The 26341-nt window shown below is 41.0% G+C and overlaps 1 protein-coding gene across 3 annotated transcripts in view; it reads right to left on the minus strand.

Annotated features, from left to right (window-relative positions):
- The window catches only part of LOC114702459 (protein FRA10AC1 homolog), a 28165-nt gene extending 2444 nt beyond the window's left edge, over window positions 1-25721 (minus strand). Inside the window, exons 1-12 of one of the 3 annotated variants that reach the window (XM_037206635.1) lie at window positions 25617-25721; window positions 23169-23251; window positions 21649-21744; window positions 21482-21527; window positions 18075-18151; window positions 16770-16853; window positions 15711-15795; window positions 14225-14270; window positions 11789-11902; window positions 9517-9559; window positions 7656-7768; window positions 4618-4656 (exon numbers count right to left, since the gene is read on the minus strand). In XM_037206635.1, the coding sequence (XP_037062530.1) occupies window positions 4618-4656; window positions 7656-7768; window positions 9517-9559; window positions 11789-11902; window positions 14225-14270; window positions 15711-15795; window positions 16770-16853; window positions 18075-18151; window positions 21482-21527; window positions 21649-21744; window positions 23169-23251 (826 nt within the window). In that variant the 5' untranslated portion in view covers window positions 25617-25721. Of the gene's footprint in view, window positions 1-4617; window positions 4657-7655; window positions 7769-9516; window positions 9560-11788; window positions 11903-14224; window positions 14271-15710; window positions 15796-16769; window positions 16854-18074; window positions 18152-21481; window positions 21528-21648; window positions 21745-23168; window positions 23252-25507 lie in introns of all 3 variants that reach the window. The other 2 variants (XM_037206639.1, XM_028882908.2) reach the window with 2 other exon arrangements.
- Window positions 25722-26341: the final 620 nt, after the last annotated feature.

Genomic DNA, 26341 nt, shown 5'->3' on the forward strand with positions numbered 1-26341 from the left:
AATCCTCAATTCCTGATTGGTGGGGAGTTAGGCTGTTTTTCTTTTTCTTGGGTGAGGGGCAGTGCTGGTGATTCTACCCAGGGTCTTAGAAATACTGGCAAGGGCTCCACAGTGGCCCACAGCCCAGCCAAACCGTGTCTCTTGTTGCACGGTATATATTTCTGTCTGAATTTATCTGAGGTGCTTATCTATTCCAAATAAAATCCAATTCCAAAGGCAGCACCGCTGGCCACCAGACATGCGTTCTAAAGCAGTGGCAGGGCTAGGTTTCCTCCAGAAGTTTGCACTCTTCTGAACAATGTCTGGGAAGCCTCTTTCCTCAGACAATAAGCATGATTGTTACAAAATGTCTGACAAATGTTTTTTTTTGTTTTTGTTTTTTTTTTTTTTGTAACAGAACTGCAATCTCACACAGAGGCTTAGCTGCTCATGTGCTCAACCTAACACAATGTGCCCTTTACAAACCTTAACTTACATGACTGCGATGATTAAGAGACACTAAGTCAAGAATGACACTGTAAGGGATAACCCCCTTGTAGGAGCGAACACTGGAGTTCCAACCTAACTCACATTTGGCTGCCAGTACAGAATGTCCCTCGGTTCAGCACAGCACAAAAATAAAGCAGCATTGATTTGCCACGGTGGTTCTAGCCTTTTACCTGCTGGACTCTGATCCCTGAATCAATGTGGATGCCTGAACTTTGATCCTAACTGAATCTGTTGTGGCACCAATTGTAACAAACAGGAGGGGGAGGGTGCTGTCTAACCAGCTATGTACACATGATGATGACTATGAAGTCTTGGAGGAAGATTCCTGTTCTGTGACAGCCATCACTACAGTTCCCAGTGTCCTCAACTGGTAACACAAGAAGAAAATCTTCCACGCTTTGAGCTAAGAAAGGATAGAAAATCTGACTGTGCCTAATAGGGGCATTTCTGTTAAGATGTCAGAGAACAGAACCTACATGGCCTTCAGAACCTAGCAGCTCATTTTCAAGTCTTACACTATAAACTGCTCCGTTGGTCACTCGTGTTCCCTTCCAGGATACTTTCCACAAGTCAGCTTTCCTACAACGATTTCCTTTGTATGGAATGTCTTTGCCTATGTGTGGTGTGTATAGATGTGTGTGTGTGTGTGTGTGTGTGTGTGTGTGTGTGTGTGTGTGTGCGTGCGCGCGCGCGCGCGTGTGCATGTGCGTGCATGGAGGCCAGAGGTCAGCTTCCGGTGCTATTCCTTAGGTGTTGTCCACCTTGTTTTTAAGAAAGGGCCTTTCACTGGCCTTGAACTCACTAAACAGGTAAGGCTGGCTGATCAAGACCCAGAGATATGCTTGTCTCTTCCTCCCCTGCACTAGGGTTGAAAGTGGGGTACCACACCTGGACCACTTCTTTTCACACTGATTAATGATTACCTTGTGCAGGTGTGCACATGCAGGACACAGTATGGAGACCAGACAATAAGCTGCTCTCTCCCACTGCCATGTGGGCTCCAGGGATTAAACCTGTCAAGTTTGGCGGCCAGTGCCTTTACCCACTGAGTTGATCTTAGTTCGGTTTTGAAAGTGGGTTCTGAGGACTGAATTCAGTTTCTCTTGTTTTATGGAAGCCCTGTACCAACTGGACTACTGACCCAGTCCTGTATATCAATTTTTCTGATACCAGATAGTGCAATTTTACTTTTAAAAAGTTAAATTAAAATAAATCCCATTGAGAGAGTAGCCATTGAAAAAGTGCCCAAAGCCGGGTGGTGGTGGCACCTTTAATCCCAGTACTTGGGAGGCAGAGGCAGGTGAATCTCTGTGAGTTCGAGACCAGCCTGGTTTACATAGTGAGTTCCAGGACAGGCTCCAAAGCTACACAGAAAAACCCTGTCTCGAAAAAGGAAAAGTGCCCAAACTGCCTCAAATCTGTAGGACTAGACCAAAGGATCTGTAAAGTCCCCTCCACCCTATAAATCTAAAACTTCCTGCTTCGTTGAGGGGGACAGTCACTACAGACACTGATACAACTACAACCAACCACGAGGGTGACAAAGTACTGCTGAGGAATGACAAGCAGAATGGTTGATACACCATGACGATGGCGACGACGGCCTCAGTGCACTACTGTCGAGTCTCTGCAGTGATTATGGGCAAGAGCTGGAATAACCTGTAGTTCTTTTTTCCTTCACATTTAGTGTGTGTGTGTGTGTGTGTGTGTGTGTGTGTGTGTGTGTGTGTGTGTGTGTGAAAATGCCACAGTTGCAAGTGTGCAGGTCAGAGGACATGTGAGTTCCAAGGATCGAACCCAGGTAATGAGCTTGGCAGCAAGTCTTTATTTGCTGAGCCACAACCTACTGCTCTGTTGGTCTCTGTGGGATTTTCATCCAAGTCTCCCTTCAAAATGAACCCGTTCATTGTAACACTTCTGATAACAAGCAGTGTGCAATCTCTCTTCCGAGACAGCTCATTTCCTCTATTCTTTTTGTCAGACAGTTCCAAGCGACAATTTTCCTTCAACTAAGGCAAAAATATGTTTTCAGACCATTTTTATCCGTAGACTCTAGTTCTGTGAATCAGTCACCATAAATCAATCTCCCATATAGTAACAGCCTCCAAACACCTCCAATTTCTGTGTCCTTATCTTGCCCGGCCTCCTCTCGCTCCTTCACCTTTCTCCAGACTAAACATCTGTAGTTGTGCCGACATCCTTCCCACAGCACGATTACAGTCCTAACAGCCTGGCTGCTCTGGGTCTGATCTGCTCAAGCCTTTGAGGTTCTCCTTAGTGTATGGTGTTTAAATGCTTTGGGTTTTCCCAAATGCTTGCACTTTGTGGATACTATATGATAACTAAAAACTCACTCCACTGAAGAAATGGTGAATGCCTGCAATAACTATAATAAACGGACAGGTTTTAACTTTTGGTCTGATCAATTCTAGAGAGCAAATACAGACTCTGTTTAATGTCTGGCATTTTTCTTTTCACTGGCATTGCAACAGAACTACAGGTTATCAAGGACTTCCTTTGTGTGTAGCACAGGCCTTATGTGGGTGTCTTCTCATTTGGCAGTAATTCAATGAAGCTGGCCTGTTTACACACCCACTCTACAAAAGAAGCAAGACTTAGATCAATCATTTAAGATGGATCTGTCTGTCTATCTATCTACCTAACCTGTCAAAATTACAATATAAATAATAGGCCTACATTTGACTCACTAATAACGAAGTTATTGATAGTTAGAACAAAAAGGCACTGTGCTGGGGACTATAAACTTGTAGCTAACCCTATCTTTGACATTAACTACTTGGCCTTGAATAATTTCTTTGAGTTCTCTGGTTCTCAGGGGATCAATTGAAATGCCTCGAGCTTAACTCACCACAAATTGGTGTCCTCTAACTGGGCATAGTGGCATGTGCCTATAATTCTAGAAATTTGGGAGACTGAGCAGAAGGATTATGAATTCAAGAATAGCTTGACTTTCCTCAAAATAAATATATACATTAAAATTTTTAAGCAATTAAAAAACATTTTAAAAATGGTGGGGAGGGGCCACCCTGGAGAGACGGCTCAGTGGTAAAGAGTGGGTGCTGCTCTTTCCGAGGACCTAAGTTTGGTTCCTGGCACCCACACCAAGCAGCTCACAACCATCGGGAACTCTAGCCCCAAGGGAGCCAACGCCCTCTTCTGCACTTCAATGGCACCTGCACTCAGGTGGATATACCCACACACATAATTTAAAAAATAATAAAGATAAACCTTTACAATTTAAAAAATAAAAGTAGTTTTCTCTATCACAGACAGAGGTTGAAAGAAAACAACCCTACAAATGTATGCCCCCTTCTATGATCCTACAGGAGAGTCTTCTCTCCAAGCCACCAGACAAAAGCTAAATAAGCACCGAGGTCTCTTTACTATTTCCCAAGGCATCCATCGTTCTGCTGGCAGCTTCATTCCTTGCTTTGGTTATGGGGAGGACAGTGACAGACAGCACTGTGGTCTGCCTCCGCAGTCATGTCACGTGCTTTGAAGGAAGTATACAATTTTGTCTTCATTTCTACACTGCTATTCTACCTTGTTCCCACTATTCCTACATGACTAATTGTAAAACATCCCTTTACATCTTTTGTAAGTCACTGTGAACGCTTTGGGGAGTATTTCATGGGAAATATAGGATTTGTAGCAATCATCGGGTAAAATCACTGCTTTAATACTGGAGAAAACAAGCCTAAAGCACCATTCACAGCAATGGCTTCTCCCAATCCAGGGAGAATCCACCACAGGGCCACTCAGACTCATGTAAAATGACCAATTTTCTTTAAATCTTACCTGCCTTTCCTTTCCCATTCCAACCTTATCCCTATCTCTTCCTGCACACTGAACAGTGTGAAATCGAAATGTTTATGCATGATATTTACTGAAAAACGATTCTGATGCTTTCCATAATTAAAATAAAAAACTTTTAATTATTTTAACTGAAAAGTAAATATTCACTCTTTGTCCTTTATGATTCTTCTCATGTTATATAAAAACAAATGTAATTCACATCAAAGCAGGATACAAATAAATAAAAAATCCAAATTACAAATGCTTTGAATCTACATATTTCCATTTGAGAAAGAAATGCTTGATACTTACTGTTTCTAGAATCTTCTGACTCTTTTGAGGATGAATGTCCTGAAAGGAAAACAGCATTATTTCACCAAGCATCATCTCTGGGTGGTGTTGACAGCTGTAGCTAAAACCATAAATTCTTCCCAAATCTGGTTTTCTTATATGCAAAAAAACCAACAACAACAGTAAATAATAATAAAAATAAAAAGCCCTTTACTACTTTCTAATCTTTCAGGTCCTCTCCTCAATTAAAATGTTAGGTCCTTTTAGATAGAGATCATCTTACGTGTTCATAGAGCATGGGACTTTAGCTAACATAAAACTTGAAAACTGATAGCCTAGGAAAAGTCTCACTTGGCTTAAAAACACTTCACAGGTGGCAAAGTAATGATGACGATGATGATGAAGGTGATTTTTTCTTTGTGGAGATGCTCAGTCCTTCCACTGAACAGTGTACAAATATTCATTTCCACAGAATTTTTTCCAAGGTCACAGACAAGTAGAAAGGGGAGGTGGTGAGGGCTAGAACTCCCTGTTCAGCATGCTAAGCAAGTGCTCTACCCCGAACCACACCCCAGCCAGCCTTGTCCGCAGTGGCTATTAAGATAACTTTTCAGCAGCAGTTACTGAGGAAGACAAGAATCGAAAAGTACACAAGATCGTGTGTGTGTGTGTGTGTGTGTGTGTGTGTGTGTGTGTGTTTTGTTTTTTTGAGATAGGGTTTCTCTGTGTAACCCTGGCTGTTCTAGAACTCACTCTGTAGACCAGGCTGGCTTCAAACTCACAGAGATCCACCCGCCTCTGCCTCCTGAGTGCTGGGATTAAAGACGTGCGCCACCACCGCTTGGTTGTATATATTTTAAATTCTTACTTCTACAGAGCCCTCTGGGAGACATTTCTGGAGGGTGATGAAATAAAAGCACAGGTGACAGAAGGACACCCCAACAAAACTGGAGGGGGCTAAGAAACTCAAGAGTTAGTCTTTCAGAGGCTAACGGGGGTACAGGGTAAAGACATGAAAGTGTGTTCAATGGGTTTAGAAAAAAGTAATTGGAAAGGTTAGGCTTTCTCTGCAGGCCTGCTGACATACGTAGAACCAACTGGGAAGTGTAGGCTGGGGCCACACATCAAGAGAAAGCTGCTAGCAGTCACATCATCTGAAATGTGGAGAGCTGCTGAGGTGGGTGGGCTCCTCTTCCCTGAGATGCTGAGGCAGAGTCCGAACAAGCACGTGCCACAGAGCAGAGCCTCTTGCACACTTCTCACAGGGGTCTCAGCAGTGACTTCAGACCGATGGACGGCTGACCACAAGACTGCTGGCCAGAGCTCTGGAGTCTGAACAGCAAAGTCCAGAACACCGTTCTGATTATGACTCGGGACTGTTTTCTGGAGTCTCTTCAACTATGAATTCACCGATCCCCTCACTCACCTAACATCTACTAAGGGCCTACGGTGTTCAGGAACTGGAGATGAGTTAAACCACCATACAATCCCTTCTCTCACAGAAAATGGATTATTCCAAGGGTCCTGTGCATTTCTAAACAAGTGCAGGGTGCTCTGAGAACGTATAACAGGCATCTAATCTAGTCTGGGGAAGTGAGACAGACAGTATTAAGAAGGGCCTTTCCGACTGAGCTAGCTGAACTGAAACGTGAAGGGTGAGGTAGCTGAGGAAAGGGAAATGGGGAGAGACGATTTTGAATCTTTGGCCGAGAGAGTGAATCTATATCTAAGGATTTTATTCTTCCTGATTTGCAAAAGTAACTGTTCTTTACACACAACTTGTTATTTGTCTTAGTTTCCTCTCCACACATTCATTCAGCTGTGTGGCATTCAGTGTCCACCTGGTCATTCATTTACTTAACACTCTCTATGAAGCAATAAAGTATACAGTGTCACCTAAGGGGGGAAAGGATGGCTAGGTTTGGATAAAACCAGGAGTGCCTACAGTCTGTATGCAACTGTGTTGTTTAATTATTATTAAAGTTTATGCCAAAGTAAGAGGGTCTAGGCAGAGATGAGCGCTTCCTTAATTTAGAATAAGCCATGATTACACGATATGATTACAATAAGAAGGTAACAATGTTATTAATACATTAATGAATATAACCATATTTTCAAATGGTATATTACTATATTAGCATATTAGCATAAATAAAAAATTTTAAGCTCAAATGAGATTTTCACATTTATTAATTGAGATTTACTTTGGAGTTAGGAGATAATTAAGATAGACGTAGAAAGGCTTTCAGCTTCAAATGCCAACTCTCAATAAACAACAGAATAACAGCTCTTCTACTAACCATCCACTCCACCTTGGCAATACTATGTACTACACACACAAGAAGGAACGAATGCATTTAAGAATGCACCTTAGCCAACTATCTTCCTGTCTAGAGCAAGGGAGCCCTCTCCTGTCCAAATCTTATATTAACACTAGCTTAAATTTAACGGAATCTTGCACTGCCCACCAAGTTTTAAGTTTGATTCAGTAGAAGTTAAAGCCAATTAACTATTGGTGCTGAAAAGGCACCTAGAAGTAACCTTCATAATAGCTGATTACATGGCAGGCATTAGTCAAACTGCTTACTGAATTATCTCAGTATTTCTCATAGTCCTGAACGACAGGCACCACAATGGTGACTTTAGACTGGATGACAGGCTGTAAAGCTGCTTTATGGTTCTGAGTGCCCTCACATTCCCACCTGACTCTTCTCAGACCTGACAAACACGGAGGTGGGTTTTCACATCACCCCAACATACATGGAGAAAGTGAGCTCTAGAGAGTCGGTGTCTTACCCACGTAACAAGGCTTGCATACAGCAGGAACTGACACTACTTGCAATATGATATGATATTATTGTACCTGTCCAAAAGGAATCAAACCCAACTGTTCTTAAAACTCCTGTAAGTGACTATAAATTCACATCTGAATTCTCACTCACTTTCCTTTCACTTGCGATAAAACCAAGTTCTAAATGCATCCACCAGTGAGATTCTGATTCGCACTGAGGCAGACCGCATTTCATACTTGGAAGGAGGAGCTCTTAAACCTCTTTTACCTTCATCCTTCCCCTTGGAAGCCTCTGAAGATGATCTGGATTTCTTAGGTGGTGAATCGTCACATTCAATCTTGGTTTTAGCCTTTCTTTTTTTTGACTTGATTTCTTTTCTCCTTTATGTTAAACAATGTAATATTGAAGTTAATTTTTTCAACTGATTTTATAAAAAATAAAATCCAGTGATTAAAAAAGTTAAAGTACATATAACTTATATAATAAAGAACCGTGAATGAGTATGCAATATTTTAGCCCAATATACAAATTAAGATAATTCTGTAAGATAATAAAGCCTAAACAGAGACAAAGAACTATTCTCTAAGTTCTCTACACAAACAAATAAGACAGAGCTTTCCTCAGTCCTTTCCCAGCACATATCCACTGAGCACTGAGAAAGCATGAGCAAGAAGCAAGTGCTGTGATGCTTCTGAGCCACAGTGAGAGGATACTCTCCTCTCAGAAGAAAGACTACAGTAAAAGTATCTTGGGATGGAAATAGAAAGTACTTATTTTTAATTCCTATCTCGACATTAGACAACTTATAAGTTATTTTCTTATTGCTCTGGCTTTATCTCTTCTAGGCCAGATTTACAATTTGGTCAGTACAATAGGAGAAAAACAATTAATTTTAACTGCTTAAGAAGAGAAACATGAGAAAACAGCTCTCAAGTATTTGCTCAACAGACTTCTGATTAAGACATCCATGCTGATGCTATCATGCTGTCACAGCAGGTAATCAAAGGGAAAATCACAAAATACCTTCAGTCTCATCATCGCTGACAGAAAGAGGAAATTAAGGTTGAGCTGGCTATTCAAGTAACATAGAAAGTCCTGCTGACTTTAAGAATGTATGACTTATGTGTAGCAGCTAAAACACTATGTAGACATGCTTATAATAAGACATATAATAAGCCAGGTGTGGTGGCATATACCTACAGGCCCAGCACACAAGAGTCTGAGACAGGAGAGTCACAAATTTGAGGGTAGCCTCAGATACATTCTGAATTGAAGGCCAGCCTGCCTCAAAAACAAAACAAAACAAAAAACAACTAAACAACAATAAAGAAATAACAACAAATAAAACCAAGGCCCATGATCTCCTAAGTACCACACGGTACAGGCCAGTGCTACTCCTAACTCACCCAACACTGCAGACATAGTCCAGGTGCCTTAGAGGAGCCTGATTTGACCAATGTCATCTGTATCCTTGAGAGACCCCTAAAAGTCTGTTTAAAAGTAACAAGAGGGACTGGAGCGAGAGTTCAGTGAGTAAGAGAGTCTGCAGTGCAAACCTGAGGATTTGAATTTGAATCCCAAGAATCCATGTAAGCATCAAGTGTGGCCATGCTTATCCATAATCTTGGTGCTTAGAGGTAGGAAGGTTGAGACCAGAGACAGGAGGATTGCCAGACAGACTAGTCAAAAATGGCAATCTCCAGGTTCAGTGAGAGACTCTTAAATGAGTACTGCTGAGAAAGTGAGAGTACAACACTCAACACCCTCCTCTGGCTTCAGAATACACACAGGCACACATGCATGCATGCACTTTAAAAGTCCTAAGAACCATTCTATATAGTCTGCTTTATAACTTAATTTCTAAGAGTATCACAGTGTCTGGCCATTAGCTCCAAACTAACAACTCTCCTAAAGGGCATCTATTGCCCCACATAGACATTCACATATAAAATTGCTTGGATAGATCAGGGCAGCATGAATGTCCAATTCCATGGATCACACAATAATGTTCTATCTTCTAATCAATAAATGAAATCCACTTTTCAAACTGAGATTTAGGCAGTACAATAAAATGAGTATGGTCTAAGTTACTAAACATTAAACATAGTATTTTAAAACCAAAAATTACCTGTGATGAAAATTTAATTTAAAGGAACATTCTTGGCATAATCCTAAAAAAGAAAAAAATATATCACTGAGCTTCTGAATCTGTTTAACTATATTGTTACTCAATTTTAGTTATAATTTATTATGATCTGTATACCCCTTACTATATACAGGAAATAATATGAAGAAAATAATCTAACATACACATAAAAATTATATTAAAATGTTTGAGGATTGAAAATATTTTAACAATGCTTTGTTTTGCTTTTAAATTTTTTTTTTTTTTTTTTTTGTTTTTTGAGACAGGGTTTCTCTGCATAGCTTTGCGCCTTTCCTGGAACTCGCTTTGGAGACCAGGCTGGCCTCGAACTCACAGAGATCAGCCTGCCTCTGCCTCCCGAGTGCTGGGATTAAAGGCGTGTGTCACCACCGCCCGGCTTTGTTTTTAAATTTTTCATACCATGTATTTTGGTCCTATTCTTTCCCTCCCTCAGTTCCTCTAAGATACCCTCCCCAGCCACCCCACTTCATATTCTTTCTCTCTTTAGAAAAAGGTATGACTCACTGAAGAAAACGGATTTCCCCTTTCCCAGCAGCTATCAGTTACAAATAGCGCCCCCCCCCCCGCCCCTTCTGGCCCTGCCCCTGCCCCCAACTCTGGCAGACTTCCGCTGCTCGGGTATAGGCCACACCAGTCAGCAGAACAGTGAGGGACCACCTGCCAGCTGAACTGCCCCCTCCCTAGATTCGGCTCTCAAGTACAAAGAGCTTCTTGGTTAGGGTTAGCACCTCGTACCCACTTCCCCTTATTGCTGCTGGGATTCTGTCTGGTTTGAACTTGTGCGGGTCTTTGAAGGTGTGTGTGATCACTGTCCTAGTCTCTCTCTGTGAGCTCACGTGTGTATCAGCCCTGTAGTGTCTGGAGAACACTGTTTTAAAGGGACTTTAGAAAAAGTGTCATCCATTGTGTCTCATAGGCAGAAGCAGTACCTAACATCAAAGATACCTAATATAATAACATGATGTAATAATATGCATATAATAACAATAGAATGGTGCTGTGGCCAACTTTTTGCAGTGGGAGACAACGACTGCAGACACTCACAACTGGCCAAAGTGCTCAGCCAATAACTGGCTATTGATGCTCAGCTCTAATAGGACACCTATGTTACCCCCACCCCAAGACTTGGGGAACTTCTCCAACAAGAAAGCAGGAAAAAAAGTGAGAGCCAGAGGCTGCATGGTATGCTGCCACGCTGTCCTCTGAGCATGACGTGGCTACCACACTCTTGAGCTCAGCAGCTGTGATTACTTGAATAAAACTCGAACACAATTAGATGAATGAGCACTCCATCACTGTGGGGTCGGGAGACCCCGTACCTTCCTGAAGATTTCTTCAGTGGTACAGCCACTGCTAAGTGTGGCCCACGCTCCTGTCAATAATCCCCACCGGAAGTAACCCTAATTACACTCATTGGGTCAGCAAAAACCAAACCAAACCAAACCAAACAAAATCCCATGAAATAGGAGGACTCAGGAAGAAGAAAGGGGGTCAGCTGGCATGTGAGGGGATAAGAGAGTGAATGGTTGAGTATGATAAAATGTATTATTATATACAGGCATGAAAATGTCATAGTGAAACCTATTACTAAGTAAAATCAATATATGTTAAATAAAACCCCTTTTTTTTATTATTTTTTTATTTTTTTTTTTTTTTTTTTTTTTTTTTTATTTATTTATTTTTTTTTTTGGTTTTTCGAGACAGGTTTCTCTGTGTAGCTTTGCGCCTTTCCTGAGCTCACTTGTAGCCCAGGCTGCCTCGAACTCACAGAGATCCGCTGCTCTGCTCCCGAGTGCTGGGATTAAAGGCGTGCGCCACCAACGCCCGGCATAAAACCCCTTTTAAAAGGATTCTTTCCTAAATTTTCACTCACTGTCAAAGAGCAAATTGATTTACTGTTAATGCCACATTACAGCTACACATTCCTCCATAAGGTTCACATCGACACTGTCAGACACATCATCTAGTGACATCTCAAGTCCGTGAGATCTTCACTCTACAGGTTGTCAGCTGGCAATCTGACATTAGAATTGTTTTATCAAAGTGCTACCATTATGCTAAAAATTTTAGGCTCAAAATTTCTTTGAGGTTTGGCGAAACTACAGAGGAAAAAAATATCCGAAAATGCACTGAATCTTTAAAAACTGAACTGTAAATAGTCTATATGTTTTTCAATTCTAAATTAAAGAGGAACTTGGAGGAATCAACCATCTCTCCACTGAGCTCCACTTACTTAATTTAACAAGTGCGTTTCTCTTTTCACCGTGCTCAACATAACCGAAGTTCACTTCCCAGCTCTTCAGGCCTTCTTTTTCATCACAACATTTATTCCCACAACAAAACTGACCTGCAAGAGGGAAAGAATTATCAGCCATGACACATGACATATAAACCTATTATTTTGCCTATAAACCTATGACCTCTAAAACTTTCTTTTTAAAATTGTAAAATAAATAATAGTACATATAATAGAATGCAAAATAAATATTTAAAAAATATATAAGTTGTAACACAAACTCATTAATAAAAATAATTGACCATAATAACTATAGCATCATATAACTAAATATGAAATCAAAAAGATGATTTGTTTTTTCCTTTGGCAATGGGAGCTGAATCCAGGGTCTTCTGCATGTAAGTATGTGCTTTACCACAAAGCCACAGCCCAGCTCACTCGCTCGCTCTCTTTTTTTTCTTGCTTGAGTGTTTGCTACATTGCCTAGGTTGGCCTAGAACTTGTTCTGTAAGTCAAAACTGAACTTAAAGATATTCTGTCTCAACTCCCAATGGTAACTGGAACCACCAGACTGTGCCACCAGTCCTGGCTAAAGAGCCGGACTCTTAAAAAGTAACAGTCACAGAATTCCTGATGATAAACTGTTTATTTAAGTAAAATTTTAGTGAGTCCATATTAGAAAATCTTATACTGTGGAAAGTGAAAACATTAAATGTACTCAGTAAAACCTTGAAAGGAGAAATCATCTCCTCAAAATATATGTTCTTAGATATGAGTCCTTACAGTTTTTAATTGCAATATTAAAATTAATGTTTTCAAGTATCATTATATCACTTACTTAAAGTTCCAGCAAAAATGTTAATGAAAAGCATTTTAAAAACTTAAACCTGATATTCTAAATTTACCATCTCAATGCTCTATCATATATTAAAAACTTCTAAACCAGGACAAAAACTGATGATTTAGAGGTGAAGGGACAACTCAAAATTACCTATTTTGGCAGATTTATACAAAGAACAATTTCCACCACAATAATTTACACTAAGAGTAACAAATAGAAACCACAAAATCCTTTTCATAAAATGCAGAAGACTGCCAAAATGAATCTATAACATTAGCATCCAAAAGGCTAATTCAAAACTCAGTCTTCTAAAACAGGATCCACATGTAGCAGAGGATGCCGAACTTAAAACACATTTTTACATTTATCTATCTATCTATCTATCTATCTATCTATCTATCTATCTATCTATCTATCTATCTATCGTGTGTGCATGTCTGTATGTGTGTGCATGTGTGTACATGCCATGCAATGGCATACGGAAGTCACAAGATGACTTTAAAATTTGTTCCAAATGAAGAGCTAATTAAACATGCACGTTTAGTATGTTTAGTAATGACTGTTAAACAGCAACCACATTCTATCTTAACAGCAACAGCTGGCTATCTATCCTACATTCACTCAGGAACTTAGAGAAGGCCATCAACTGCCCATCAAGGGCAGTTTTATATACTCTCCTAAAAATTCTACGTGACAAAATTAACATTTTTATTAGTGAAAGACATTTCAGGATCTCTCATTATTTTAGGTAAAAATACAAAATAAAATATGACCTTAAATCTTACACTGCCTTATTTTTAAACGTTTATTTAGTAGTGTGTGTGTGTGTGTGTGTGTGTGTGCGTGTGCGTGCATGTGTGTGTGCATGTGGAGGTCAGAGAAGAACTCGGTTGAGTCCATTCCCTCCTTCCACCGTAGGTTTCAGGAACTGAACTGAACTGACTAGTCTGGAGTGGCAAGTGTCTTTCTTTACCCACTGACCACTACCTGAGCTGCTCTCAATTCATTGTTTCTCCTTCTTCTAGAGAAAACATCCCTGTCATTTACATACGCGCACTCCAGGCATGCCCGGTGCCTGAAGAGGTCAGAGAGGGTTTCTGATCCCCTGGGACAACAGTGCTCTTGACTGCCCTGAATGTTTGTTGATTTGATGTCAGACTTAATATTTGGGCCCAACCTAGAACTAGTCTGTACAAAACTTCTATTGGGCTCACATGTGATATTTAATTTCTACTTTCAAAATGTTGATTTTTTTTTTTGGAGTAGAGTACTACCAATATTTTATCATAATAATTGGTAATCAAGCACTCACTTGTTCCCTGTTATTAAATCTTGAATTCTCATAACATTTTCTACATATCCTCAAATATTCTAAACATCAAATTCCAAAGAAAAAGTCATGAAAGTATTAAATTCTGATCTTTGCTAATAATGTATTTATCAGAAATACATTTCTCTAATTTTATCTTTATGGGTAATAATTTTTTTTTTGTCTATGACAGGAAAAATCTCACCCAATTATTTCAATTCTATATGACAAAATAAGCTGTGTTCTATTAAAAAGTAATTAAAAAATAAAAAATAAAAGTTACCTTTTCCTGAAATTACTTCTTTTTCTATTCGCCACCTGAATCCAAACTGGTATGAAAATAAATGGAAGTACAAAATTTAAATTAAGTACATATTCACATCTAACATAAAGCCAAGGATGATGACATTTTCAGCCTGAAAAATAAAACTAATTGTCAGTGTGATGGCTTTTTTTCTTTTTACAGGAATTTGAAAATACCTCTGAACAATTACCAACCTCTGTTAAAAACAGCTTTTAAAAAACCCTAAAAGTTACAGGTGTCAAGGCAGGTAACACCTACATTCGTATCACATGCCATGGTATATGATACTGACAGGAAAAGGGGATGTGGTAATGGCAAAGGACAGTACTTCAGTATGTTCATGACCCTGCAGGATCATTGTACTAATAAAGAATCCAGGGGCTTGAGAGACGGCTCAGTGCTTAAGAGCACTGGATGCTATTACAGAGAACCGGGTTCAACTCCCAGTACCCATGTGGTGGCTCATAACTGCTTGCAACTCCCATTCAGGGGATCTGACATCTTCTGGCCTCCACAGGTACTGCACACGTTACTAGCAAGAGTTTCCCAAACCTTTTCTTTCGTTCATTAATATATTTAACAAATATACTAATTAAGCACTCCTTTAATCACAGCTGCTAAGAGTTCAAGAGCTATGCAGCAGCATCCACAACTAATTTGCAAGAAAGTGAGAAACCTCTGGGCTCCAGCAACCACACAGATTCACAGGATTATGCAAAGTAATTATTGCTACTGTCTGTACAGACCTAGAAAACAACTCACAAACTAAAAACACTAAAGAGACCAAACTAAATGAAAAAGAACTCCTTAACATTTCTTTTAAGAAAGCTGTTTATAAATAGATTGTTTTCTTGGTAGAACAGAAATATGCACTACCCATACACACATTCCTTTTTTTCACATTTCCAACTGAGACCATCCGTTCCTGGATTACCATTTCTAGTTCCTATGGAAGTTGAGCTAGGAATAAAAATAGCTTTAATATTAAGTAAAGATGTAAAGCAGGGATGGGAATCTGCAACTACTAACTAGCATTGACTGAAAGTTAATTTTACCAAACTAGAAATATTTATGTAACAAAAGTACATCTGCCACTCCATAACTGGCAATCAATCAAAACCATTAACTTCGAGGATGATCTGTGAAATGAGACACCACTCTGCAGTGCACAGTCACAAGAGGCTCAAGATGAGAGCCCGGATGGACCAGCTGCTGGCCGTGATTAAGTTTAGACTTTTTATGGCTGATCTCACAAACAAAAAGCACCCCGTCCTTCATAAATTCCACAGATCCTTTGTAAGCCCCATGACTGCAGAAGTTAAGCAGTCAAAATGATATTGCAAAGTGCAAGAAAAAAGATTCAAATCAGTGCCATGAAAGAATAATGTGGGTCATGGTGGTTAATAAAAATTAATGCTCTACTTGAACATTTAGAGCTCCAGCTATAAATATTCATAGGGCATACCTTATTTTCTTTGTATCTACTGAGATCGGCTATGCAGTATTCCTTGAATAATTTATCATAGTATTTCTTTGCAAGTCTCTTCTCCCTAAATCCATAAAGAGTATGCATTATACATTTAAAAATTCAACTACAGTTTGCTACTTTGAAGCGATATCAAATAGGTAACATATATGATGTAAATATTAATGTTAAAAGAGGCCTAATAAAGACAGATGTGCTGACTATCTGGAGATGAACTGTTAATGGCAGCTATCTCAGAAACTGATGGACTTAGAGAAATGAGAAATAGAATTACTCTTCATTTATTACCCTTTGTGATGTCTGGACTTTGAAAACCACTTTTATGATTCTTTTTCCCAAAATATTCAAAACATTTTATAAGAACATACAATAGCTAATTATAAGACAACAAACAAGAGAATAATTATATCTGAAGATGAGGTCAAACAATTAGAAGCTAATTAAAATTGCCTAAGATTAGCCAAGGAAGCAAACCAGAATTAAGAGTCCTAAATGTAAGTTGTTCTATCCTTGATTCAGAAGCTGTCCTATAAAGAGCTGAATGCAATGGATAAGACAACAGTGACCAGAGCTGCAGGGATGCCTCAGTGACTGAGAACACGTGCTGTTCTTCAGGAGACCTCAGTTCAGTTCCCAGCACCCATGCTGGGTGGCTCACAACCACCTGTAATTCCAGATCCAGGGAATCAGATGCCCTCTTCTGGCCTCCACGGGTTCCCACACACATGTGGCATATACACACACAGATACATACTCACACATGTAAATAAAATAATAACATCTTTAATAAATGATAATAAAAGAGAAAACAGAATAAGAAAGACAAGTCTAAAACATCTGCTTCATCAAAGGCTAATGGCTGAAATTTCCAAGCCATCCAACTGGCAAGACGGTTCAACCAGTGCAGTGTCCTGCTATCAACGCCGATGACCTGAGTTGAACTCTGTGGGACCCACAGAGAAAGAAGGGAACCAAGTCTTTCAAGTTGTCCTTTGACCTCCACCTACACACAAAATAAATAAAATGTAATAAAATTACCAAGTCATATCATCTTCATCCTCCTCGTTCCACAGGAATCTATGGTTTTCTCGTATAACATCCAGGTCTGTCTTATCATTCTCCCTAGAAAATAAAAATTTTAATTGAGTATAAAAATAAATTAGTCAGATTTAGGTTAAACATGCTGAAAATTTTGAAAACTTGAATAAAATATAAATAAAAAAGTACAGTTCTATTTGGAAATTTTTACTTAAAACAACAATTTCAATATTTTTCAGAAGATATTTTGGGAAAAGTACAAGAAAGGAGCAAGTTCAGCAGAGAAACAAATCCATTCACTTCTAAGGTAGTCTAATTATACATATGGTGCTATATTGCCAAAGCAAGGATGAGAAAGCTGAATGGACTTTAAGTGAGAAAATGAGAATGAAAAAAGTTTCAGAATAGATCCAAGTAAGTAACATTATATAATATGTAACGGTATATCATTTCAGTAGCTTCCTGAGAAGACCAGTAAAGGAGGAGGAGGAGAAATAAAGATGCTCAGTTTGGAAGCAGAATAAACATTTGAGCAGTATGGGCTCAGTGGATAGGGGAGATAAAACCGGGATCGCTAAGACAGTGTGCTAAAGTCTTTAGGGCCCTACCTACTCAGAAATTAAACAGGAAATCCACGCAAGACCAAGAGCCTGAACACAGGAAGAATTTTTATGTGTGGGAAATTCCAGAGTGAAGTTTCTTGTTTGCCTTACTTTATTACTAATGTTTTTACTTCTTGAGATTATAAGTATAATTACGTCACTCTATCCTTCCCTCTCCTCCCCCGGACCCTCTCACATTCTCCCCACTGCTCTCATTCAAATTCACGGCCACTTTTTCAATTGTTATGCACACACACATGCGAATGGATGTAATTATTGGTTGCTTCCCTCCTTTGGAAACTTGCATGGCTCCTTCTGGTACCATGAAAGCGAGGCTCAGAAAGGAAGCTTTCAGATCCTTTTCTGGATCATGTGTCCTAAGTATCTGGTGTCTTCAGCAGCAGGGACTTATCTTCAACCAAGAGCAACAGCAATAGCCTATAGTGTTTGGAGAGTCTCTTGGACATTGCCTTATTTTTGCAAAAGCAATCCTGGATACTACAGTTTAAACATGTCATTGTTTCAAAGATCTTCATCAACAAGACACAAGAGTATTTCTCACACATACTGTTATTTCCCCGCACCATACCCGGCTCAACAGTGAGGAAGCTAACTGAAGCCTGCTGCCAAGAAAGACATAACAGAGGTCCTAGAAAACCATCCATACTTGCCCTACATCCCATGTAAACTTCATAATACTTACCCCAGGCGCTTAAAGTCCTCCCTTTTGCCACCATAGTACAAAATATAGTCATTTACAAATTTTGTGTGCCTTTGATACTGAAATGCAAAACATTAAGGATTTTTATAACTATTCAAGAGTTGTTCCATTGCAATATATTACTAAATGAAAAGAAAGTATGGTATGAATCTGTCTAGCATTTTTAAATGTGTAAATCAAGACAGACAACTGTATGGTAGACTTCTACTTTCTGCTTAAAAACATTTCAAGTACATATTACTTATAATGTTTGAATCTTCATGCATACATTATTCTTGTGATAAAAGTGTACAACCATGGGGGGGGAAGAGGAAGCTTTCTGTTCTGTTTCTAGACTGTACACAACCTCATTCTCTCTTTATTACAAATAAAGAAATTGTGGCTTCTAAATTACAGGGAAAAAGTAGAATTTATCATCCATTATTACACAATGTAATAATTAATGATAAAGTATATAAAATAGGATGTAATGTTCATAAAATTAACCACCAACATTAAGGTTTCAAAAGCAAACAAGAAATCAGAAGGGCAGACATGGTGGCTGACACCTATAATGCCAGCATTCAGGAGGCTGAGGCAGGAGGAGCAGCAGGAGCTCCTGGCCGGCCTGGGCTACAGAGTGAGACAGTGTCTCAAAAAGAAAAGAAATGAAATAAATCAATCATGGTAAGTTTTTTTTTAACTTTAATATTCAAAGAATCCACAAAATCATTTTATTTTCCATGCACTATAACAGATTTATGAACATTTAATGTTTATTTTTAAAACCGTGGCAATGCCCTCCACACTCAAGCATGTGTAAACTGAGCTGTCTCAACTTCTGTGATCACACCCTTAAAGACACAGTGATTTCACCGATCATAACGTATTCTAATAGAATATTCAGTCAGAACATGAAATTGAGGGGAAAGCCCAAATACCTCAAGGCCTGGGTTCAAATTCTTCAACTACCACTAAATGGGCATCTAGTAGATCATCTATTAACTTTTCCATAAGGAGCTAGGTGACCAACTTTGCAGGCTTTTCGATCTCCTGTCTCTGCTGTCACTGCTCAGCTCTGCTGGTATAACATACGGCAGTCAGAGGCAGCAGGCAGGGCTGTGGTCAACACAACCTCTCCTGAGCAAAACATGTCAGTGGGAGCTTCGCTTCCAAGGCCTTCTCCTCCTGATTCCTTACACTAACAACTCCAATTTTGGGCATTATATATAAATACAAATACAAGCTTGTGAAAGGTGGTGACTGACAGGAACACCAGAGATTATGTTGAGCTACATTCCCTAAGCTTTCTTTTTGCTTCATCTATTCACATTTGGAGATGAGGCTAGCAACTTGAAAACACTAATAGGCACAGACTGAAACTATTACAACAGCCTGCCCTTCCTCAACCAGAGCCTGCCCCCCCCCTCACCAACAGCCAGATCTCCCTAACAACCTGCTCTCCCTCACCAACAGCCTGCTCTCCCTAACAACCTGCTCTCCCTCACCAACAGCCTGCTCTCCCTAACAACCTGCTCTCCCTCACCAACAGCCTGCTCTCCCTAACAACCTGCTCTCCCTCACCAACAGCCTGATCTCCCTAACAACCTGCTCTCCCTCACCAACAGCCAGATCTCCCTAACAACCTGCCCTCCCTCACCAACAGCCAGATCTCCCTAACAACCTGCTCTCCCTCACCAACAGCCTGCTCTCCCTAACAACCTGCTCTCCCTCACCAACAGCCTGCTCTCCCTAACAACCTGCTCTCCCTCACCAACAGCCTGATCTCCCTAACAACCTGCTCTCCCTCACCAACAGCCAGATCTCCCTAACAACCTGCTCTCTCTCACCAACAGCCTGCTCTCACTAACAACCTGTTTTTCCTCACCACCAGCCTGATTTTCCTAACAACAGCCTGGCCTCCCTCACCTTTAAAAGGCCAAGAGTCATTCCAGGAAGATCACTGACTGTTTGTTTTGTTTTGAGACAGGGTACCACCATGTAGCCCTGGGTGGCTTGGAACTTGCTACACAGACCATGCTGGCCTCAAATCCAGAGATTTGCCTGCCTCTGCCTCCTGAATGCTGGGACTGAAGGTGAGCGCCACCACACCCAACAAGACCACTAATTTTTTTTTTTTTTTTTGTTTTTCGAGACAGGGTTTCTCTGTGTAGCTTTGCGCCTTTCCTGGAGCTCACTTGGTAGCCCAGGCTGGCCTCGAACTCACAGAGATCCTCCTGGCTCTGCCTCCCGAGTGCTGGGATTAAAGGCGTGTGCCACCACTGCCCGGCAAGACCACTAATTTTTAACATAACTACCCCACTGTAGCTAAACAACCAAGAAAAAAGAAACAAAAACAAAAACAAAAACCAACATCCACACCAGAAAAACAGCACCTATACTTTCATTCTCGCTGGGTGCCCTAACACCTTCAGTGAGGGTGTCAGAGACGGTAGACCATATGTTTAAAGGTTTATGTGAGAAGACCCATTTGGAAGCGAATCCAAGCTTCCAATGGGTTAGGAAGTAAGAGATTAAAAAAAAAAAAAAAAGATCCAGGACACAACAACTTGAAGGAATGACACGAAAGTGAGTGATGTGACTCTAGTGTGAGGCTTCCTTTCCTCAGTCCTGGCCTGGGAGCAGACACGCACACCGCAGGTCTTGCCTGGCCCCTCCTGCTCTCCTGGCCTGGGAGCAGTATTGATGGCGGAGTAGCAGTGCCGTGAGCCAGTCGGACCGACTCAGCTCAGTCTCCAGTCACACCTGAGGAGCAGGGTGACAGCAGGCTGGGCATGGCACGCAGGCAAGTTTAATTTAAAACAGAAGTTCTGCAGAAAATTTAAAACAGCCGAGAACCAGGTGAGAAGGGAATAAATTAAAACGATACTACAGAAGACAAGACCAGAAAAGGGAAATTTGGAAAGCCTGGCAAGAACAGGCTGGGACATCTGTAAGTTCGTGGACTTTTTAAGTCTGTTTATAGAACAAAAACTAGTACTTTTCATTATTTTACTCTAAATTTTTCCCATATATTAGCAACAGAGAATTATACCTGAAAATATAAATAGTAAATATCTACAGCAATGATTACTAACCTGTAAATATAAAACTGGTCTATCTGAGCCGGGCGGTGGTGGCACACGCCTTTAATCGCAGCACTCGGGAGGCAGAGGCAGGCGGATCTCTGTGAGTTCGAGGCCAGCCTGGACTACCAAGTGAGTCCCAGGAAAGGCACAAAGCTACACAGAGAAACCCTGTCTCAAAAACCCGCCCCCCCCAAAAAAAAAAAAACTGGTCTATCTGACTTGACAAGATTTTCATTTTAAAAAATTAAAAAACACAATAGATTAACAAGCAGACTTTTAAATATTCTATTAGTTATAAAAACAGGACTATAAAAAGGATACAGCATCCATAGCTATGAGATGAAACCTTCTATTTCTTGCTTCTTCCCTGTTAAAAAAAGTTTAAGTAAATTCAAATATCCATACTTCATTAACATAATGAAATCTACTTGTCCCAAGATTATAAAACAGCTTAAACTAAGGAATGTCCTAACACCAAAACACCACACCTGTCCAGCAGGTCCGCGGCGACTTGCTTATGGACCACCTTTCCATGTTTTTCTTTTTGAAATGGTTTTGTAAGCAGCAACTCATCTTCGACTGTCCTGGTGTATTAAGAAGAAAAATTATTAGAACAGTTCATTTTTCTTGAAGGATACAGACTAACTTTTCACATGTTTATGATTGCTCGGCAATATTCCACCTGCATCTCAGCTGTGGCATTTTAAGGCAAAAAGGTTCCTATAACTACAACTGAACTGTAGCATGAATCTTAAAAGTTCTTATTAATAAAATCAAACCTGAGGCCAGTTATTGGGGTGAATGCTGGAAGACCAGAGAAGCAGAACAAGCCACAGCTATCTCACCTCAACAGTTCCTCAGCTGATCTTGTTTCCTCAGACTGGAAGTTTCTGTGTCCTCATCCCAATGGCTCTCAGCTGAACTGCTGCTCAAAAGCCTGAAGCTTAACCAGCTAAAAGCTTCTAGTTCCTGGTTTTCACGCCTTATATATCTTTTTGCTTTCTGCCATCACTCCCTGGGATTAAAGGCTCACTTCTTGGGATTAAAGGCTTGAGTCACCATGCCTGGCTGTTTCCAATGTGGCCTTGAACTCACAGAGATCCAGAGGGATTTCTGCCTCTGGAATGCTAGGATTAAAGGCGTGTGCTACCACTGTCTATCCTCTATGTTTAATATTGTGGCTGTTCTGTCTCTGACCCCAGATAAGTTTATTAGTGTGCACAATATTTCGGGGAACACAATACCACCACACTGAACACTTGGTCCCCAGCTGGCCATGCTATTTTAGCAAGGTGGGGCCTTGCTGCAGGAAGTGGATCACTGCAGATGGATTGTGTTTCATAACCTGGGCCTCACTTCATTACTGCTGTTGGCACAATGTGTCCAGCTTCTTCCTGCTCCTGTCTCCAGATGTTTCCCCTGACTGTACCCCTTCCTGCTCCTGTCTCCAGGTGTTCCCTGACTGTACCCCTTCATGCTGCCATCTCCAGGTGTTCCCTGACTGTACCCCTTCATGCTCCTGTCTCCAGGTGTTCCCTGACTGTACCCCTTCATGCTGCTGTCTCCAGGTGTCTCCCGACTCTACCCTTTCTTAAATCCTGAGCCAAAACGAACCTTAGAGTTGCTTCTCCTCAGGCACTGGTTCACAACAAGAAAGGTAACTTAACACATAAGTTCAAAGAATTAAAGACTTAACTTTAAAAGATTCACTGACAGTTTGCACCATAATTCTATTTAATACTTAGAAAATGGAAAAGACAAAACAAAATGGCTGCTTCTAAGAAGGTCCTAGTTCATCATCCCTTTCAATAAATCCCTTCCCAACCAAACTTCATTTTCCCCACGACTATCTCCAAATTTAAATCCATTTATTAGTGTAATGAATAAAACCTCACTTGCTACAGCAGTTGTTTCCATATGCAAACTCAATCCCAAACCTTTCAATATTATTTACTATACCTCATGTCAATCTAGAAATAATGTGAACTACAGACCAATAAAGACTTACTTCTTCTTCTTCTTCTTCTTGCTGGATTCTCCACCTTGCTCATCATCGCTAAAATCAGAGTCATAACCTCCATGCCCGTGCATCTGCAAAAGAGTAAGAAGTCAGCTATGTAGACCCTGAGCTGCCAAATATTCAGGAAACACAAGCGTGGAAACTAAGCGATCTCAACGAGCACAAGGTTTGTAAGACAGGGCAGGAAGATCACGGCCTATAGGCTATACAGCCATCTAGAACTTTCGCTCCCTTTGAAATAACGGACTGATAGTTTAGAAGTGCACAAATGTTTTCTACCTTTAATTGCTGTTAAAGAAGTGAGTCATTGGCCTTTTTTCCAGTGAAACCTAAGCCTGAATGCTGCAAAGTGGCTGGATGCAAGGGGCAGTAATGCATCACTTTCATTTGACTCTTAATAGTTACTGTGTAGTATGTTAACTCCTAAAGATGTTTCAGCCATCGACAGACCACTGAAAATATTTATAAAGGTGAGAAATTATCGCCCAGTACTTCAACTACACATTTTATATGTGTAGATATGCCTAATGTGCAAATACCATTATATTACAATTATCTAAGTAATAATTACAATAACGTGACGTATAGGCTTACAGCCTAGAGAGAGAGTAGTTTTCAGGCTGTCTGTGGTGTGTGTGATTGCTGTACCACTGAGTAAATATACTCTGTTGAACAATGAAGAAATTGCCAGAAGATGTATTTCTAAAGTGTCTCTATTATTAAGCAATGGATTGAACTATATAATCACTTTGTCATAGACACCGTGCTAAGTACTTTACAAACAATGCTTTTGATTTTTCAAGTTAAAAACAAGTACTTATATTTTAGGAATGAGAAGAGTCAAGGGTAAAATCAATTTTACAAAGCAAAAAGCTAAAGTGATCTGCTTGATTCTTAAGGCCCCAGTTTCAATCGTTCCTTGAGAATATGATTAGGTACAACTTACCAGAATTAAGTGTTTGTAAACAGTACACTGTCAACTGATTAAAAATCTTCCCTTAAGTTTTTAAACATGAGTTTTGTTTTGTTTGAAGTTTCCTCAAAATAAATTACCTTACCCCTTGGCTTAGGCAGTTTTATTGTTTATTTTTAGATTGACATTCTTGGAGTTGCTGAAAAGTCTCAGCTGTCATCAGTCTGAAAAGACATCTGACTCCTGCATTACAAAGAACCTGGAACACTCACGAGCAGGGGTACGGAAGGGTTTATTTCCCTACTGTATGTCATCAATATTCAATTCCTGAGGCTGAAAGGAGCCAGTCCAGGTCAGGTGACAGTATTTTTGGTTTAGTATTTGTGTCAGCAAGTGCACAGAACTTGGGGCACACATTAATAGCATCACAGCTGAAAGGAACCAGTCCAGGTACAGTGGCATTAACTTTAGCATTTGTACAGGCCAGTACAGCTGGGACAATGCTTCTAGTCTCGATTAGACTACCTTATGTCGCTCCATCTCTTGGGGCATTATTCACCTGTTAAAGAGGTAGCTATGTCAAATCGTTGAGTTCTAGGGGTCTCTGAAATTCCATTTTCAAACTTAGGTGTGTGTGTGTGTGTGTGTGTGTGTGTGTGTGTTTATATCTCTCTTCCCTATCCCACCAACTGCTAACAAGAAGACCACAGCCAAGCCTGGAGACACAGGTTTCAGAATTCAGTGCAGAATTCAGTCTGGCACAGATGCTTTTCATTTATTCTTCTTTCTTTTTTTCATTCTGTCTCTCTCTCTCTCTCTCTCTTCTCTCTCTCTCTCTCTCTCTCTCTCTCTCTCTCTCTCTCTCCTCCCTCCCTCCCTCCCTCCTCCCTCCCTTTCCCTTCCTTCCTCCCTCTCCCTTCCTTCCTTCCTTCTCTCTCTCTCTCTCTCTCTCTCTCTCTCTCTCTCTCTCTCTCTCTCTCTCTCTCTCTCTCTCTCTCTCTCTCGTGTTCCTTGATCTCTCTGGGTCTATGCTTCCTCACTTACGCAGAAGTAAATGAGCCACCAAGCTTAGAGGGTTTGGGACAGTATCTGGTACAGTAAGCTCTGTAAATATGAACCAGTAGATCATCTCGACCCCTCATCCCCGACATCACTTCCCTGCTCCGCCTCTCCCACTTATTTTTCCTCTGGCAGCTTCCCCAATCCCATAAGCTACCTTAACTCAGTAGCTTCACTAAAAAGCTCTCACTCAAATCATGCTATCAACCGACTGGAGTGAAGAAAGTATCGAGAACGGGGTGCATCTGCTGCCCCCAGAATCTGTCAAAATAAAGATGACAACCAACCACTATGAGGAACCAGTTTCAAAGTCCTCTCCAACACCCACTACGCCCACGGCCCTCCTTACACACACCCCTTCCCTTCCGCTCCTCTCTGCCTGCCAAGTTCGCCCCAAGAGTCGCAGCAGCTGCAACGACGACCCACGGCCTCGGCGAGCCGCTGCAGGTCTGCGCCGGTCCTACCGAGCCGCACAGCGACGCCGCCCGCGCACCGCCACCGCCCGCCGCACGCCTGTCCCTACGGGTACCGCCTGGGAGCAGCTTCCGGCCGGCTCGGAGGCGTGTCACATCTACTAGGCACCGATCTCTAGCGCGCCGACCTGGTGTTGCAGCCAGAAAGGCTCGGGGGGAAACAAGGACGGCGGAAGAAAAAGCCCAGGAGAGGAAGCGGAGGCTGCCGGATTTGGTCCCTCGTTTTCTCCCTTGGCCACCTCCCTTTCCCTCTGGGGAATCCAGCATGTAGTACAATGTGGCACTGCCCGCAGCCCAGCCCACGTCCTTCACTGGAAAATATATCTTGCTATAGAAAAAGCCCTGCCTGTCGCCTGCGGTCCTCTCTCTAGTAACCTTAGTAACGCCTCCAAGGAGCATCCTCGCCCAGCAAGCGGCTCAGCCTCAGATCTGCCTTATTACCCTCCTCTTCCCCCAGGAAAACAGTGCTCATAATTAGAACAAAAATAGCTTCTCCGCGTTCCGCCACCCACACAATAGATACTGTTCCAAAAGCAGTGCTGGCGGCTGAAGAAATCGAATTGGCGAGGAAAGGAAGAGAGGAGGAATGGGAAAGATTTCACAGGGTGGCGGATTCTCGGCCAATAAGCGACCTGGCGCATGCGAAAGGGCATCCAAAATAGAATTTAAGGCAAAATTAAATTATTTTAAGCTCCACTAGTTATTCCTGCATTTTG

The sequence above is a fragment of the Peromyscus leucopus genome, chromosome 1, assembly GCF_004664715.2.
Source record: "Peromyscus leucopus breed LL Stock chromosome 1, UCI_PerLeu_2.1, whole genome shotgun sequence".
NCBI classification, from domain to species: Eukaryota; Metazoa; Chordata; class Mammalia; order Rodentia; family Cricetidae; genus Peromyscus; species Peromyscus leucopus.